This window comes from Hyaena hyaena, unplaced genomic scaffold, assembly GCF_003009895.1.
Source record: "Hyaena hyaena isolate Hyena2069 unplaced genomic scaffold, ASM300989v1 scaffold_131, whole genome shotgun sequence".
NCBI classification, from domain to species: domain Eukaryota; kingdom Metazoa; phylum Chordata; class Mammalia; order Carnivora; family Hyaenidae; genus Hyaena; species Hyaena hyaena.
Genome location: NW_024080761.1, coordinates 1,163,198 through 1,176,710, shown reverse-complemented (window position 1 = coordinate 1,176,710; position 13,513 = coordinate 1,163,198). Strand labels below are relative to the sequence as shown.

The following is a 13,513-nucleotide window of genomic DNA, read 5'->3' as shown; positions in this document are numbered from 1 at the left end:
TACAGTGTGTACAGTGTGCTCTTGGTTTTGGGGGTAGATTCCCGTGATTCATCACTTCCATACAACACCCAGTGCTCATCCCAACAAGTGCCCTCCTCAGTGCCCATCACCCACTTTCCCCTCTTCCCCCCCTCATCCACCCTCAGTCTGTTCTCTGTATTTTAAGAGTTTCTTAGGTATACTCCATTTTCTCTATCCGCTTATCAGTTAACAGGTGTTGGGTTGTTGCTGCTAGGGACATTTGTGTATGTGTCTTTTGTGTAGGCCTAGGTTTTCATTTCTCTTGAGTATATCCCTAGGAGTGGAATTGCTGGATCGTATAATAGTTGTGTAACTTTCTGAAGAACTGCTAGACTTTGCCAAACTGGCTGCACCATTTTATGTTCCCACCAGCAGGGCATGAAGGTTCTAGTTTTTCCACATCCTTGCCAGTACTTGTTAGCCTTCTTGCATATAGCCATCCTAGGAGGCGTGAAGTGGTCTTATCTTCATTTTAAGAAAAAGAATTTGACCTAGGCTCCGCGAGACAGAGACCAGAGCCAGTCACCCCAGGGGAGCAGCCCGTGGCTTTGGTAATAGCCACCTTGGGGTGACCATGGCTGGGGTGGGCTCTGGGGAGCCACAAGAGGGATTGGGTTAGACCTGGGGAGTTCTGACCAAGATGTGATGCAGGATGGGTCCAGTCTATAGGGAAGTTTCCAAGTCTGATGTAGTTCATGGCACCACTTTTGCTCGGCTTGAAATTTCTATGTTTACCCAGGGGCTTACAAGGAAAATAAAAGTTTGATTCCAAATCACCGTCTTTTGGTGACAGGCCACAGACCACTTGTACTATCTTTCACAGCCCCCATGTCCCCATCTTCTCTTCCTTGCCTGTTTCCTTCCCAGTTCCTAGAGCTGGCTATTTCTCTTTGCTTTTGTCTATTCCACGTCCTGTGTCCATCTGCACCATCGGCCAGGGTACAGAGGAATACTGCAGCCGTGCCTTCCCAGTTTGCTCAAGCCTAATAGTCTCCCGAGGAGCTTGCTCAAAGTACACAGTATGTCCTGGCCCCAACCCACACCTGGATCCAGAGCTCTAGGGTCAGGCTTTTAAATCTGTTTTTTATGCGTTCCTCAGATTCATATGATCAGGTAAGTTTGAGAACTCTCGAGAAGGGAAGGGAAGACTCTATCCTTGCTACTCAAACCAACTGTACCAGCAGCAACACAAACCAACTGTACTGGCAGCAACACGTGGGAACATGTTAGAAATGCAGAATCCTGATCCTTCCCCAGACTTAGTAAATGAGAATCCACATTTTAACAAACTCACCAGGTGACTCATATGCACATTTAAAGTCTGAGATGCCCCAATGTACGATCTTTGTATCTTTTCCTTTTACCTGGCCATCAGGTGCAAAGAATTCAGCCAGTCTTCTTGGTTCATGGCACACTATGACTAATGCATGCAAGAACTCCCTCATTCTGTTTCTCAAGTTCTACCCCCAAGGATACCCACTCCATTTCCTTTGCCCTCATGGGTCACTCACATGTGTTTCATACATGTTTCTAAATATGTATGTATCCTTGTAAAATAGCATATATTATATCTTCAAATCATAATAACCACAATGAGGTAGTATCCTCATTAGACCAGAAAAAGAAGGTTTGGAAAGGTTCAGTAAGCTTGGCTTCCTCAAAGCCGAGCCGGAGACTAAGAATCAGGCCGGCATGGATAGGCGTCACAGACTTCCCTCTGCCGGTGCATGGCTCTATCTGCAAAACGAGCATTACCTCTACCTTCAGGGCTGTTACAGGGTCTAACCAAATACTGTGTCTTATAGACAGATAATTGGAGCTCATTGGGCGCCAGTTGCTAGTATCACTGAGGCCATATGGCTGGATGAGGCCTCACGAGGGCTCAAGGATAAGGCTGTTCTCCAGTGCAAGAGACAAGCACTTGTCTGGTGCCTGCAGTGTGGTTGGCTTTTCCTGGTCTCGTGTGGTACTCTAGCCACCCACAAGGTAAACACTGTTAGCAGCGCTGGTTGAGGTGCTAGGCTTGCCCCTCCAGGGATGGCAGAACCATGATGGGAACCAGTGCTCTAAAGCCAATGCTCCTTTTGTAGAACCTCTGTACCCATATCCCCATGCCCTCTCTAGGGGAAGAGCATGGATCTCTGCAAAGCCCATTCCTGAAGTGGAAAATCAAGTCGGGACTTGTAGGAGGAAGGAGCAAGGCAGCACAGTCCCTGGGATGTTCTAAGACTCCCAAGTCAGCGATGTGTATCTCCTGTTCCTGAGCACGTCCGCCTACACGGCCCAGAGCGCCCAGGTTAGGAGCATCGGAAGTTACCCAACACAACCCCCATTGCAGAGGAAGAAACAAGCCTGTGAAGCCCCTCTGTGAGGGTGAGTCCTTGAGAGGCCTCACCGGGCCCCAGAGATGGGCTTGGAGGCTGCACAGGGCTGCCACCTAGCCCCGAGTGATGCTCGCCTCTGCCTTCGAAGTTTAGTAGGGTAGACGCTACTCTTCCTCGTTAAGCAGCTGAACAAGCAGGTCTGGAGCAGTTGAGAGACTTTCCCAAGGCCTCACAGACCACAGAAATCATAGCCCCACTCAAAACTGCCCAAAATAGTCACATTTGGTCCCTGAGACCAAAATGAGTCTCCTTCCCTTCCACCCTCTCTCCCCTCAGCTAGGTTGAGTAATAGAGGAAGGTGAGATCCAGGTTCAGCACCTTGGTCAGCACCAACCTGTGCAGCTGCCTTTGGGCCAGGCTAGCCCACACAGTGTCGGCTGCTCTCTACTCCAGGATGGCCCACTCCTGGGGCAGGCAGGCAGGCATCCCTAAGAGAAGGGGAGCTGGCCTTAGGTGTTCCACTTCCAAGACAAGAGTCCCGCCCTCCCCTTCGTCTTTAGTTAGAATCACAGGACCGCAGTTTCATCCTGTAGGCTGCTTGGTTCCCAGGACACAAATCCAAGTGAGAAGCCTATGCCTATGAAGAAGAGAAAGACAGGCAGGGGGCCTGAGCCATAATGCTCCTGGGCAAGTCCCACACCCCTGTGGCTTTCCCCACCTGTAAAATGGGGTTAAAGGTGGAACTGACTATCTTCAAGATCTTGTCCATATGTGAGACTCAATGATTCTAAGTGGGCCACGGGCCTGGCCGAGTTCAGTCCTGCCCCACCTGCCCTCTGCCTCTTCCCCCACAGAGCTTCCCAACACATTGAAACCACAGGCCTCAAAGTGGCAGCCCCAGCCCAGATCCGCCCGCAAACATGCTCTTCCCTGCATGTCATTAAATTTGATAAGAGGCGTGATGGCATATTATTAAATTTGAGTCTTGACTCTGCTGTGTACCAGCCTGTGTGACTGTGGGCAAGTCACTTAACCTCAGCTTCCCCATCTGTAAAATGGAAGTAATGATAGCACCTACTCTGCAAGGTGTTGTGAGGTTTAAATGAGCTACTAGATGTAAATGCTTAGAAGAGAGAGAGAGAGCATGAGATTTCACTGTAAAACGGGATGACTGATGTGTGTAATGTATAACTGGCTCATTGACGTACAGACACAGAGAGTTTTCTTTCATTCGGCTGACCTCTGTCAGTGCTCCCTTTCTCATCTCTGCATCTATAGCCCAAGCAATAGCTCATCCCTTTGGTTCTCCAACTTGGTCCAACTTGGTCCAGTCCAGCTAAAACTTTCCAGCTCACATCCAGTTCCAGGAGGTCTCCCCTGACCTCTTATGGACCTTTGCTGCTCCTCTGTGGCCGGGCAAGGAGAAGGAAACAAAAGCAAAGTATCTCTCCGCTGGCAGTGATGGGGAGGGGGTGGGGGGAGGTGCTCTTGCTCTGATTCCTCCTGGGTAGTTTGGGTGGGTTTCTTGATGCTGGGGTCCCCAGTAGACAGCAGGCATAATTTTGTGGGGTGGTGAGAGATTGGTCCCGGACCCTCAGAGAGCACGGGGGCTTCTGTCTAGTCCACCAGACGTTCCCAGCCCAGCTGCTGCTTGAGTTACTATTCTGGCCGCACAGCCATCTGTGCCCCCAACAGCTCCAGCCTCCTGTCACCTCCCCGCACCAATACTTGGGACCCCTCGAGCCACAGGGTCCTCTGTGTGCCTCCCGTTCAGGGCCTCAGACACCAGGAGGGAATGCAGCACTGCCCTTCCTCCTCCCTGTTCCTCAGCACCGCCGTCCCTTCTAGCCAGCACAGGCCACGTCCATGGCCTCCCACATCAGAAATTCTCCAGGCAGAAGCCTATTTCAGAGTCTGTATCTCCCTCTCTCTGACCCTCCCCTGTTCACGCTGTCTCTCTCTATCTCTCTGTCTCTCCTAGAAATAAATAAAAACATTTAAAAAAAAAAAAAAAAGAAAAAAAGAAATTCTCCAGGCAGAACCACACCTCCTCCCCTTGTCCACAAATACCCCGGAGTTCCAGGGGACACAGTTCGAGCCCTCTCGAGAGTACTCTCCTTAGGTTTTTCATCTATTCAGTACAGTATCTCCAAAACCTAGCAGAGAATTGGGGGCACCAGTCTTTGCTGAAAGACCGAACGAAGGATCCTCGGATGGCCAGCACCCAGGTGGTCTGCAGGCCTTGTACTTCAAACCTCCAGCCAAGAGGCAGGGGTCCGTCCACTTCTTGAGGACACACCCATCTCTCTGAGTGACTTAGTAAGCCCTGGGCAGGGCCGAGACGCAGGTATCTGAGCCCAGAAGTCAGCAGCTTACCAGACACCCCTGTGTCCTCAGTTCTGGCCTGTGACAGAAATGTGACATTTCTCAGGCCGTGGGATAATCCCTATCAGCATCCTTTCACCCACAATGTCCAGATGTCCAGCTGCTCTTGAAAAACCAGGAGCTCTGGCAAGCGCGAGCCCATCCACCACAGGGCACCAGCCAGCCAGAGCTGACGCAAGCACCCCTTTAATCCTGCCATGGCCACCTGCCACAGCCACTTGCTTCCCTCTTGAATGTGACCTGCTGAGCCCCACAAGCATGTGCGCGGGGGCCCTGCTTTCATCTTTGATGGGAGGGGGTGGGGACTCTCAGGAGGAGAGTCAGATGGCTAACAGGTGAGTTAGCAGCAGTGACAACTCTCCTGGTGGCCCGTAACCCCCAGGAGCAGCTTCACTGAAAAGAGATGTGGACACAGAGGAGGGAGTCAAAGAGGAGAAGAACAGGGAGACTGGAGGAAGAGAAGGGCTGGGGGAGGGAAGGACATGGCCTTTTCTGAATGCCCTTGACACTAAGGCAGTATTGGCCCAGACACCTCATGCACACCCCCGGGGAAGAGGTTGGCATGGCAGCCCCCCCTTCCCCTACCCTCCCTGCTCCCCCGGGGCGGCTTTCCTGCCAGAAGATCCCTCTACTCCCGAACCTTCCCCTAAGCCCAGGAGAGCAGCCTCCACCTCGACCTTGGCAGCTCAGGGGCCCAGAAGGAATGGGCTGCCAAGACGAAAGCCTGGAGTTCGAGGTCATGTCCTCTGGCTACAGCCGGAGACCACAGTCCCATGGACTGGCCTCCCCAGTGCCAGTGTCGTCCCTATAATACATCTGCCATCAAGGAGTCTTCCTGCCACACACCTCCGCAGGCAGCCATGACGGTTGGCAGTGAGCTCTCACCACGTACCGGGCCCCTGTGCTACACCCTGTACCAGTGTGAACCCAGAGTCCTCGTTACAGCCTTGTGAGCTGAGGGCTGTGGTCACCCCCGCGAAGACACACCTGCCCTTCAGCATGCCTCATCTCAACACGCCGGCACAGCACCTACACACCTCCCCCTCCCCCAACTACCCCTCTCCAGTAAACCCGGGCTTCTTATGCCACTGAGCCTCTGATCATGCTGATCCCTCTCCCAGTATACCTTTCCTGTTCCCCACATCAGATAACTCTCCTCGTATCAGACGCTGCCTCACGGTTTATGATGCCTTCTAATCATCCACGAAAACCTTTTCTGACCCCCAACTCAATCAGATACTTCCTGTGCGCACTCGCACACGTCCGATGTGCACTGTCCTGGGGCTCCAGGCATTCTGTGACTAACTTAGGGCCAGGAGCCGTGTGTCCCTGCAGTGCCTTGCCCAGGGAAGAGTGCTGATTAGATGTGAATGAATGAATGAATGAATGGATGGATGGATGGATGAATGAGTGAATGAGAATAGCTGATAGTGTTGAGTAATGATGGAGTGCCAGGCACCGGGCTAAGTGCTTTACAGAGATCTCATTCACTGCTTCCCGTGCCTTGCTGAGAAGGTGCTGTTATTAGCACCCTTATTCTACAGATGAAGAAACAGCCTCAGGGACATTAGGCATCTGCCAAGCATCCAGGCAGTCAGACTCCGGAGCCTGTTCCCATTTACTCTTCTTGCATGATGGACAGTCCTCAGTCGGCCCCCTCCAAGAGGGGCCCTGTCTCAAACCTCTGAAACCTGAGTAGGGACAAAGCTCAGAAGTGCTTGGCCTCCTTGGAGAAGGAAGGCAGTAATCCTGCCACCGGAGGCACCATTCAGATATCCTGGGGCTTCTCATTTGCTCACAGATGACCTGACCCAGGAAGAGGGATGATCTGGGGAAGAGGGTATTTGGGCCAAAGACCAGAAGATACAGAGGGCTGGCTCCTGGGACATCGGCTCTCCTTAAAGAACGGGGGGGTTGGGGGGCGCCTGGGTGGCTCAGCCAGTTAAGCGTCTAACTTCAGCTCAGGTCATGATCTCAGTTCATGAGTTCGAGCCCCGCGTTGGGCTCTGTGCTGACAGCTCAGAGCCTGGAACCTGCTTCCCATTCTGTGCCCCCCTCTCTCTCTCCTCCTCCCCCACTCATGCTTCATCTCTGTCTCAAAATTAAACATTAAAAAAAATTAAGAATGGGGTTGGAACCTGGGGGAGCCTCTTGATTAAATCCTACCCAACTCTACTATGCTCCATCCCTAATGATACCCAACAACCTTACCAGTAATCTAAAATACCTCCACCAATAAGGAGCTCCCTACCACTCCAACCGGGAGAAGACCTCAGCAAAATCTTCCCTCAGATGACTTTTAACCTCCTTAGGGACATCAAGGGCAGTCTACTCTCCCAGAGAATCCAACAGGCCCAGATGGAAGGCATCTCCTTGACTTTGTCAGTGCCACCAACCCCCCACTTTTCTCCCAGACCAAACTCCAGCTCCTGGGGCATGTTCATAATGCCCTCCCTTCCTCCTCCCTCCCTCTGCCCCTCCAAAGCCAGACATAGGGTAACATGCTCTTAATTTTGGAATGCCCTCTGCTTGTGTTTCCTGATCTGAGCCCCCAGACAAGGCAGAGTGGAAAGGTTTCCAATTTCATTCTGGAGGACCAGAAGGGTGGAGCGATTTGCCCATGGCCCGTAGGGAAGGAGTGACTTGAGGACTTCAGCTCACCTGGTTTCCAGCCAGGACCACGCAGTCCCCTCCCAGAAGGCCAGGTGGCAACCCTCTGGGGACATCTCTCCTCCTCCACCCAAGCAGGGGAGCATGAAAGCGAGAGATACCAGCATAACCTGGAGAGGGGGAACCGGACTGTGGCTATGAGGTCACCTTCCTGGGAACGGCAAGGCCTGTGGCTTCTGGAGAAGGAGAAAATGCTGTCAATAATCTAGAAGTTGCCTTGGCTTGGAGCTGCCTCAAAAGAGTAGGCGTCCTTGGCTTCCGAGCGAGGTCAGACAAGAGAAGGTCGCGTGTGTGTGACGTGTGCCTGCTCAGCTCTGTGCCTGTGCACGTGTAAGTGTAGGTATATATGTGTAATGAGGAGGACATTTTAAAGAGAATCCCAAAGCAGGTGATGCTTATTCTCAAGGAAGGGAGGAGGGTAACGGTGGAATCTCCCAATGGCAGGCACTTTCAGCCAGGAGACTCCTGGGATGCCAGGGGTCCGTGAACGGATGTGATGATAGACCCTGGGGCTTCGGAGGTCCAGGCCCGGCCACTCAAGGTTCTTGAGCAAGAGACAATCCGGCTGGTGTATCACAGGCTCCTAAATACCCAGCAAATGCTCCTCAAGACTAGCTGGGACTTGCCTCCAACAAGGCTCGGGAAGAGGGATCTTCCTCCATGAGAGGAACCCCTCTACCTCTCCCACATAAAGCAGTAAGTACCGAGGTCCTGAGAGAGGAAGGCAAATGGGTTCCCAAGCTCCAACGTCAGGTCCCAGAGACAAAATAAACTCCATACTTCCAGCGCGGGGATCTTCTGCACGACCGTCACCCACCCCTAGAGGGGGCTCCGGGAGGTGAGGCAGGGGCTAGGGGTCTCCAGGGCCCCGCACTGTTCGTTCACCGGTGAACAGCTCAACGGTGAACAGCGATTGTGTGTCAAGCACAGTTCTAGCCCCGGGGCCTACAAAATGCCAGTCCTCACGTTGCTTGCAAGGGGGAGGTGGCAGAGAGCGACAATAAGTATAAAACAGGGCGGGCCAAGTGGTGATTAGCTCTGGAGAAAAAGCAGGGAAGGAAAAAAGAGAATGAGGTTGAGGTGGGGGAAGGGCGCAATTTTAAATCAGCGTCAGCAAAGGACTCACTGAAAAGGTGGTATTTGAATAAAGCCCCTAAGGAGGTGACCCGAGTGGGCCTGGCACATATTAAGGTGAAATGCCTTCCTGGTAGAAGGAGCAGCAAGTGCAAAGGCCCTGAGGGGGGAGTGTGCCTGGCAGGTTGAGGACCAGCAAGGAGGTGAGTATGGCTGGAGTGAGCAAAGGCAAGGTGTGAGAAATAAGGTCAGAGGGGCACTGGGACCGGATAGTAGCAGAATTTCATGGTCCCCCGTTGGGGATGGACACACATCTGGGAAGACCCGCGTCTATGCAATTTAAGGGACCATCCTTTAAAAAGAAATCAAAATTACAAATAAAACTTTGACTCAGGGACTTGGGAGGTACCCAGGCAAGTGAGGGGCCTGGACAGGACATCTGACCAGAGGCAGAATTTTGGCTTTTGCCCAGAATGAGAGGGAGCCATAGGGGAATTCTGAGAAGAGGAGGGACCTGACCCAATTAAATCTGTCTGGCTGCACAGTGGAAGATGAATGGGGGCAGAGGGCTGACAGGAGAGGAATCAGTGATTCCAATACCAATGAGCCGTGTGGACCAGGTAACTGCACCCAAGGGGTGGACACGGGCAGATTCCAAACATAGAACTAACCAGAAGTGCTCACAGGTAGGATGAGAGGAGTGCGAGATAGCAGGCAGAATGGCAGCCCTGAGGTTTTAGTCCTAATCAAGGTATCTGTCCCCCACTGAGGTGGAGAAGGAGTGATCGTAGGGACCAGACCTCCTACCTCTCCCCCTTGACAGACAACACAGTTCTCAGAGAGGTGGAGTGCCCAAGGTCACACAGACAGTGAACGGCAGAATCTGGATTCAAACCCAGGTTGGCCCAACTCCAAAGTGGACAGGTAACACTAGAGAAGCAAGGTTTTGGGACCCTCATAGCCTGTCAGGCGGGCAAGGCTGTTTCTGGAAGGGAGGCATGTTCCAGTGACCACCGGGCTCCCTGGGACCACATCACACTTGCCCCCAACAAAACCCGTACGGAAGGTTCTCGGCACCCTGCGCCACGTTTCTCCGATTCCTTCCTAAACCTGTTTCTGATCCACCGGCTGGGAGATCTGAGCGGCAACCCCGGGGGAAATGTTTCTGGCTCTCAAATGTTCTTAATTCACTGTAAAGGTAATGACCGCCTCGATCCATTATATACATTTTCTAAAGGCATTTCCACATTAGGATGCATAGCAGGCTTCTCTGGCTTAGAGAGAACCTGAGATTCCCAGGATTTAATCTTCCAACAGATTTAGCCCCTAAATAAATCCACTGCGTTTCAACTGAGAGCAACTGATTGTCCCAGATGCATCCGCTCAACAGGTGAGACTCAAATGAGCCCCTCACTGTCACAGTCATCTATAGGGCTGGGACCAGTATTTTTATTATTATCACTATGGATTCGAAAGGCCTTAGCCCATCCCTTGGGATGTTCAGCTTGACTGCAGTTCACCTAGAACAGCTCCTGCCGCTTTCTGTAGCCACTTCTTTCTCGGAGTGTGGGGGGAGGGGAGAGGGGGGAGAATTGACACATCAGGGAAGCCCTGACTCGTGAATCTTTTACCAACCAGAGGCTTTGTTCTTTTCAAACCACACCCCTTCAACACCAGGAACAAGTCTGGCAGGCTGAGCTGAACAGCCCTTGTCCCCTCCGGTCCTCCCCCAGCCCTCTGCGCCGGGCAAAACCTGCCAGCAGGAGCAGATATTTGATCCGGCTTAGAAGCTGTGATGTTACATTTCCCAGATGTTCAGCCCACTGGGCTGAAGGCTCGGGTTACAGCTAATCAGGGCTGCTTTCGCCTACAGACCCCATTCCCGCCCCACGCTCCCACCCCCCAGGGACAGTTGTGATCCCGGGCCCACGTGGCCAACTGAGATGGGGTGAGTAGGACCTGAGTGGGGTCAGGGGGCTCACAGAAACGACCCCTTTAGAGTCTTCACACCAGTGGCCTAGAAGGCTTACCCTCAAAGCCCCTCTAGGGCTGTTCACGCTGGGTGATGCCTCCCCCAGTCCTCAAGCACCTGTATCTCCCTGCCCCCTAGAGCCCACTTCCTTTCCTTGTCAGTAGTTTAGAGAGTCTGGAGGAGCCTGTGAATACTCCAGGAGAAAAACGGGACAAATTGGTCACCACAGCTAGAACTCCCAGGCCACCAGAATGTGCCTGGTTTCTCCCCCAATACACAGGGGCTCACTTGACTGCTAAGGGGGAAGAAGGAAGGTTTCGAATTCAGCATTTAAAAAAAAAAATTTTTTTTTTCTGCTACCAGGATAAGGTCGGGGCCAGAGGCGTGATATTGAGAAGAGGGAGGTGACGGAAGGCCACATCATGTCCGCGGAAATACAACAAAGCCCTCACCCTTTTCTTGTAGGAGAGGCCCCTCTTGTCCAGGGGTGCACTTGACCTTGTGAAGTGTGTGCTACGATGTGGTCGCTGCAGGTCATTCGATCCCAAGACCAAAATCGGGCTGTCGCAAACTTTGGACTCCAACCCGGCGTAACCAGGGCACTCGGGCCCCTGCGAGCGGCTGGATGTCCGACAACGGTGGCCACCAAAGCTGGGCCAGAACACGGCCCGAGAGGATGGGGAGCAGCTGCCGGACCCCCTCCGTCCCTGTAGGGGTGGCCAGAGGCAGATATCTACTGGGCTCCCATTCCCAGGGCAGAACTGGAGGGGCCCCAGGAATCATGCAGCCCAACCCTCTCATTTCACAGTCAGGGGGACCGAGGCCCGGAGAGGGGATGGTCAGCTTGGTGTTGGATTCTCCTCTCCTCGGGAAGCCACCTCCCAACAGACGGTCAGGGCTGAAAAGGGGGGGCCCTCCAAGGTCGCCTGGCACCCACACTTGGCTGATGAGGACAGCGGGGCTCCGGGAATTCCCCAAGGCAATGAGGAACAGGATGGGCAGCCTTTCAAAGGGCTCTCAATCCTCGGAAATGCCAAGAAACCTCATCTTCCAAGGGCAGCGTTTCCAAACTTTTGTATTTTTAGCTGCAGAAGCCCTCCTCCGAACAAACCTTAATGCAAAACCTCAAGCTGCAAACAGATCAGAGGGGCTGCTCTCCCACGTGCAGCCTGGGCCCGGCCCCGGACTCCCCTCCAGCACCCAAGACTGCTTCCGCAGGACCCTCCGTGGAGCTCAGTCTGCAACCCCAGGCTTTCGGCAGCCTTGTGGCCCTGAAGCTGAAGCAGCCAGAGAGGGTGAGCGCTTTCTTAAGACCCCTGGAGGGCGTGACTGAGCTCCGAGACCTGGACGACTTCGTTCTCCACCAGAGCCTGGCCCCCGTCCCCATTGAGCTGTCTCATGCGCAGGTTAATGGAGCCGTAGGTCTTCCTGGAGCCTCTCCCAGTGACGAAGGTGGGCCGCCGGTACAGCTCGCCCTTGCACAGGGACACCATCAGCAGCACCGACAAGAGCATGCCCCCCACGGTGAGCAGCCCCAGGCCCGCGATGATGCACTTGTCTAGGTGGGAGCCCAGGCGGGCATAGTACATCTCCAGTCGCTCCATCTCCCGCGCTGTCACCGTGTCGGGGTTGACGCGGGCCTCACGGGGGATGGCGTACGCCGTCACCACCAGGAGGATCCCACTCACCAGAAAAACCAGAGCGGAAACAAAGCCATAATCCACCGGGTGGCTCACGGGCTCCAGGACTGGCCCCTCTTCGGAGTGCAGGGATAGATCGTCCCGCTGGGATCGGGGTCTGGAGGGGACACCCCCAGGAGGGCTGGGGGAGCTGCCCAGTCTGGTGTCCCCAGGGTTCTGGAAATGGGTCTCCTGCTCCTCTGAGGAAAAGCAGGCATTCTCCACACCCTCCCTGGGTGGGGCCGCCGGGCCCAGAGGAGCCGGTCTCCTTGGGATCTGGGGGCCATTGCGCAGTGTCTTCAGTTCCAGACCGGGGATAGATGCCATTGGGAAGGAGGGCCCCCGCTCATCCCTCGGCCCCTTGGCACCTAGAAGAGAAGAGAAAGTCAGGTGAATTTAGCAAACCTCTACCAAGAGCCTGCTGGGGCCATGAGTGATGCGAGGGCGGTCCAGGCACAGTTCCCTGGGGGAGACTGCCGGACGGAGGGGGGGGGAGGGGGGCGTTAGACAGTGACTGAGTGGTGTCATCCAATGCAGGCCTGGACCTTGCTCCACTGGCTGCTCCACCTGCTTTGGGCAATTTACTTATCCTCGCTGGGCCTCAGTTTCCCTGCCTACTAAGGGACAGTAATACTACTACTCCCTACTTAATGGGACTGGCGTAGGAACCGAGATAATCCATGTAAGCTACTCAGAACAGTAAGGGCTCGGTAAGTATCAGCAGTAAACGGTCAGTATCATTTCAGATGGTGGCTATCAGGCTCAAATCCCAGCTTCACTACTTGAACTTGGGCAAGTGCTCTGACCTCTTCAGACTCAACGTTTTTATCTGTTAAATGGGAGTGAGCAAAGCGCCTCCCTCCTAGGTTGATGTGAGGATTTCACAAAATAAGGTAAGGCCCCAGCCAGTTCAACTAGTGGACAGACACTGTTGTGGTGAAACGTGAATGGCCGGGGGGGCAGGGCGAGGGGTGGAGATGAGGAAGATGATGTACCAACTTAGAGGAGAAAGTCAGGGAAGCTTCTAGGAGCTGGTGGCCTTTGAGCCAGACCTCAGAGGGTGAGTGGGAAAATCCCCCAGCAGTGAGAGGGGACGTGGGCATTCTAGAGGGGGTGCCAGTTCGACCAGCTCTCAAAGGACTCTGAAGGCCTGGCCAAGGAGCCAGGGAGGTGAGGTGGGATGGCAGGAAAGACTTCTGGCTGCCCAGGTTTCAGGAAGCTCTCTGGGGCTGCCGCGTGGAAGACAGACGGGATGGGAAGGAGGCGCCTGGGGGCCAGGGGGCCAGGGAGGAAGCTGATGTGCTCAGCGGTGGCAGGGATGGTGGCTCGGAGGGTAAACAGGAAGGAGCCCGTTGGAGAGCCATGGCTGAGGTCAAAGCCGAACGCCT

General features: G+C 53.9%; 1 protein-coding gene across 1 annotated transcript; it reads right to left on the bottom strand.

Annotated features, from left to right (window-relative positions):
- Positions 1-10,807: 10,807 nt before the first annotated feature.
- On the bottom strand, positions 10,808-12,485 carry TMEM74B (transmembrane protein 74B). Its single transcript, XM_039237784.1, has one exon. The coding sequence runs from the start codon at positions 12,450-12,452 to the stop codon at positions 11,754-11,756; it is 699 nt and encodes a 232-aa protein (XP_039093715.1). The 5' UTR covers positions 12,453-12,485; the 3' UTR covers positions 10,808-11,753.
- Positions 12,486-13,513: the final 1,028 nt, after the last annotated feature.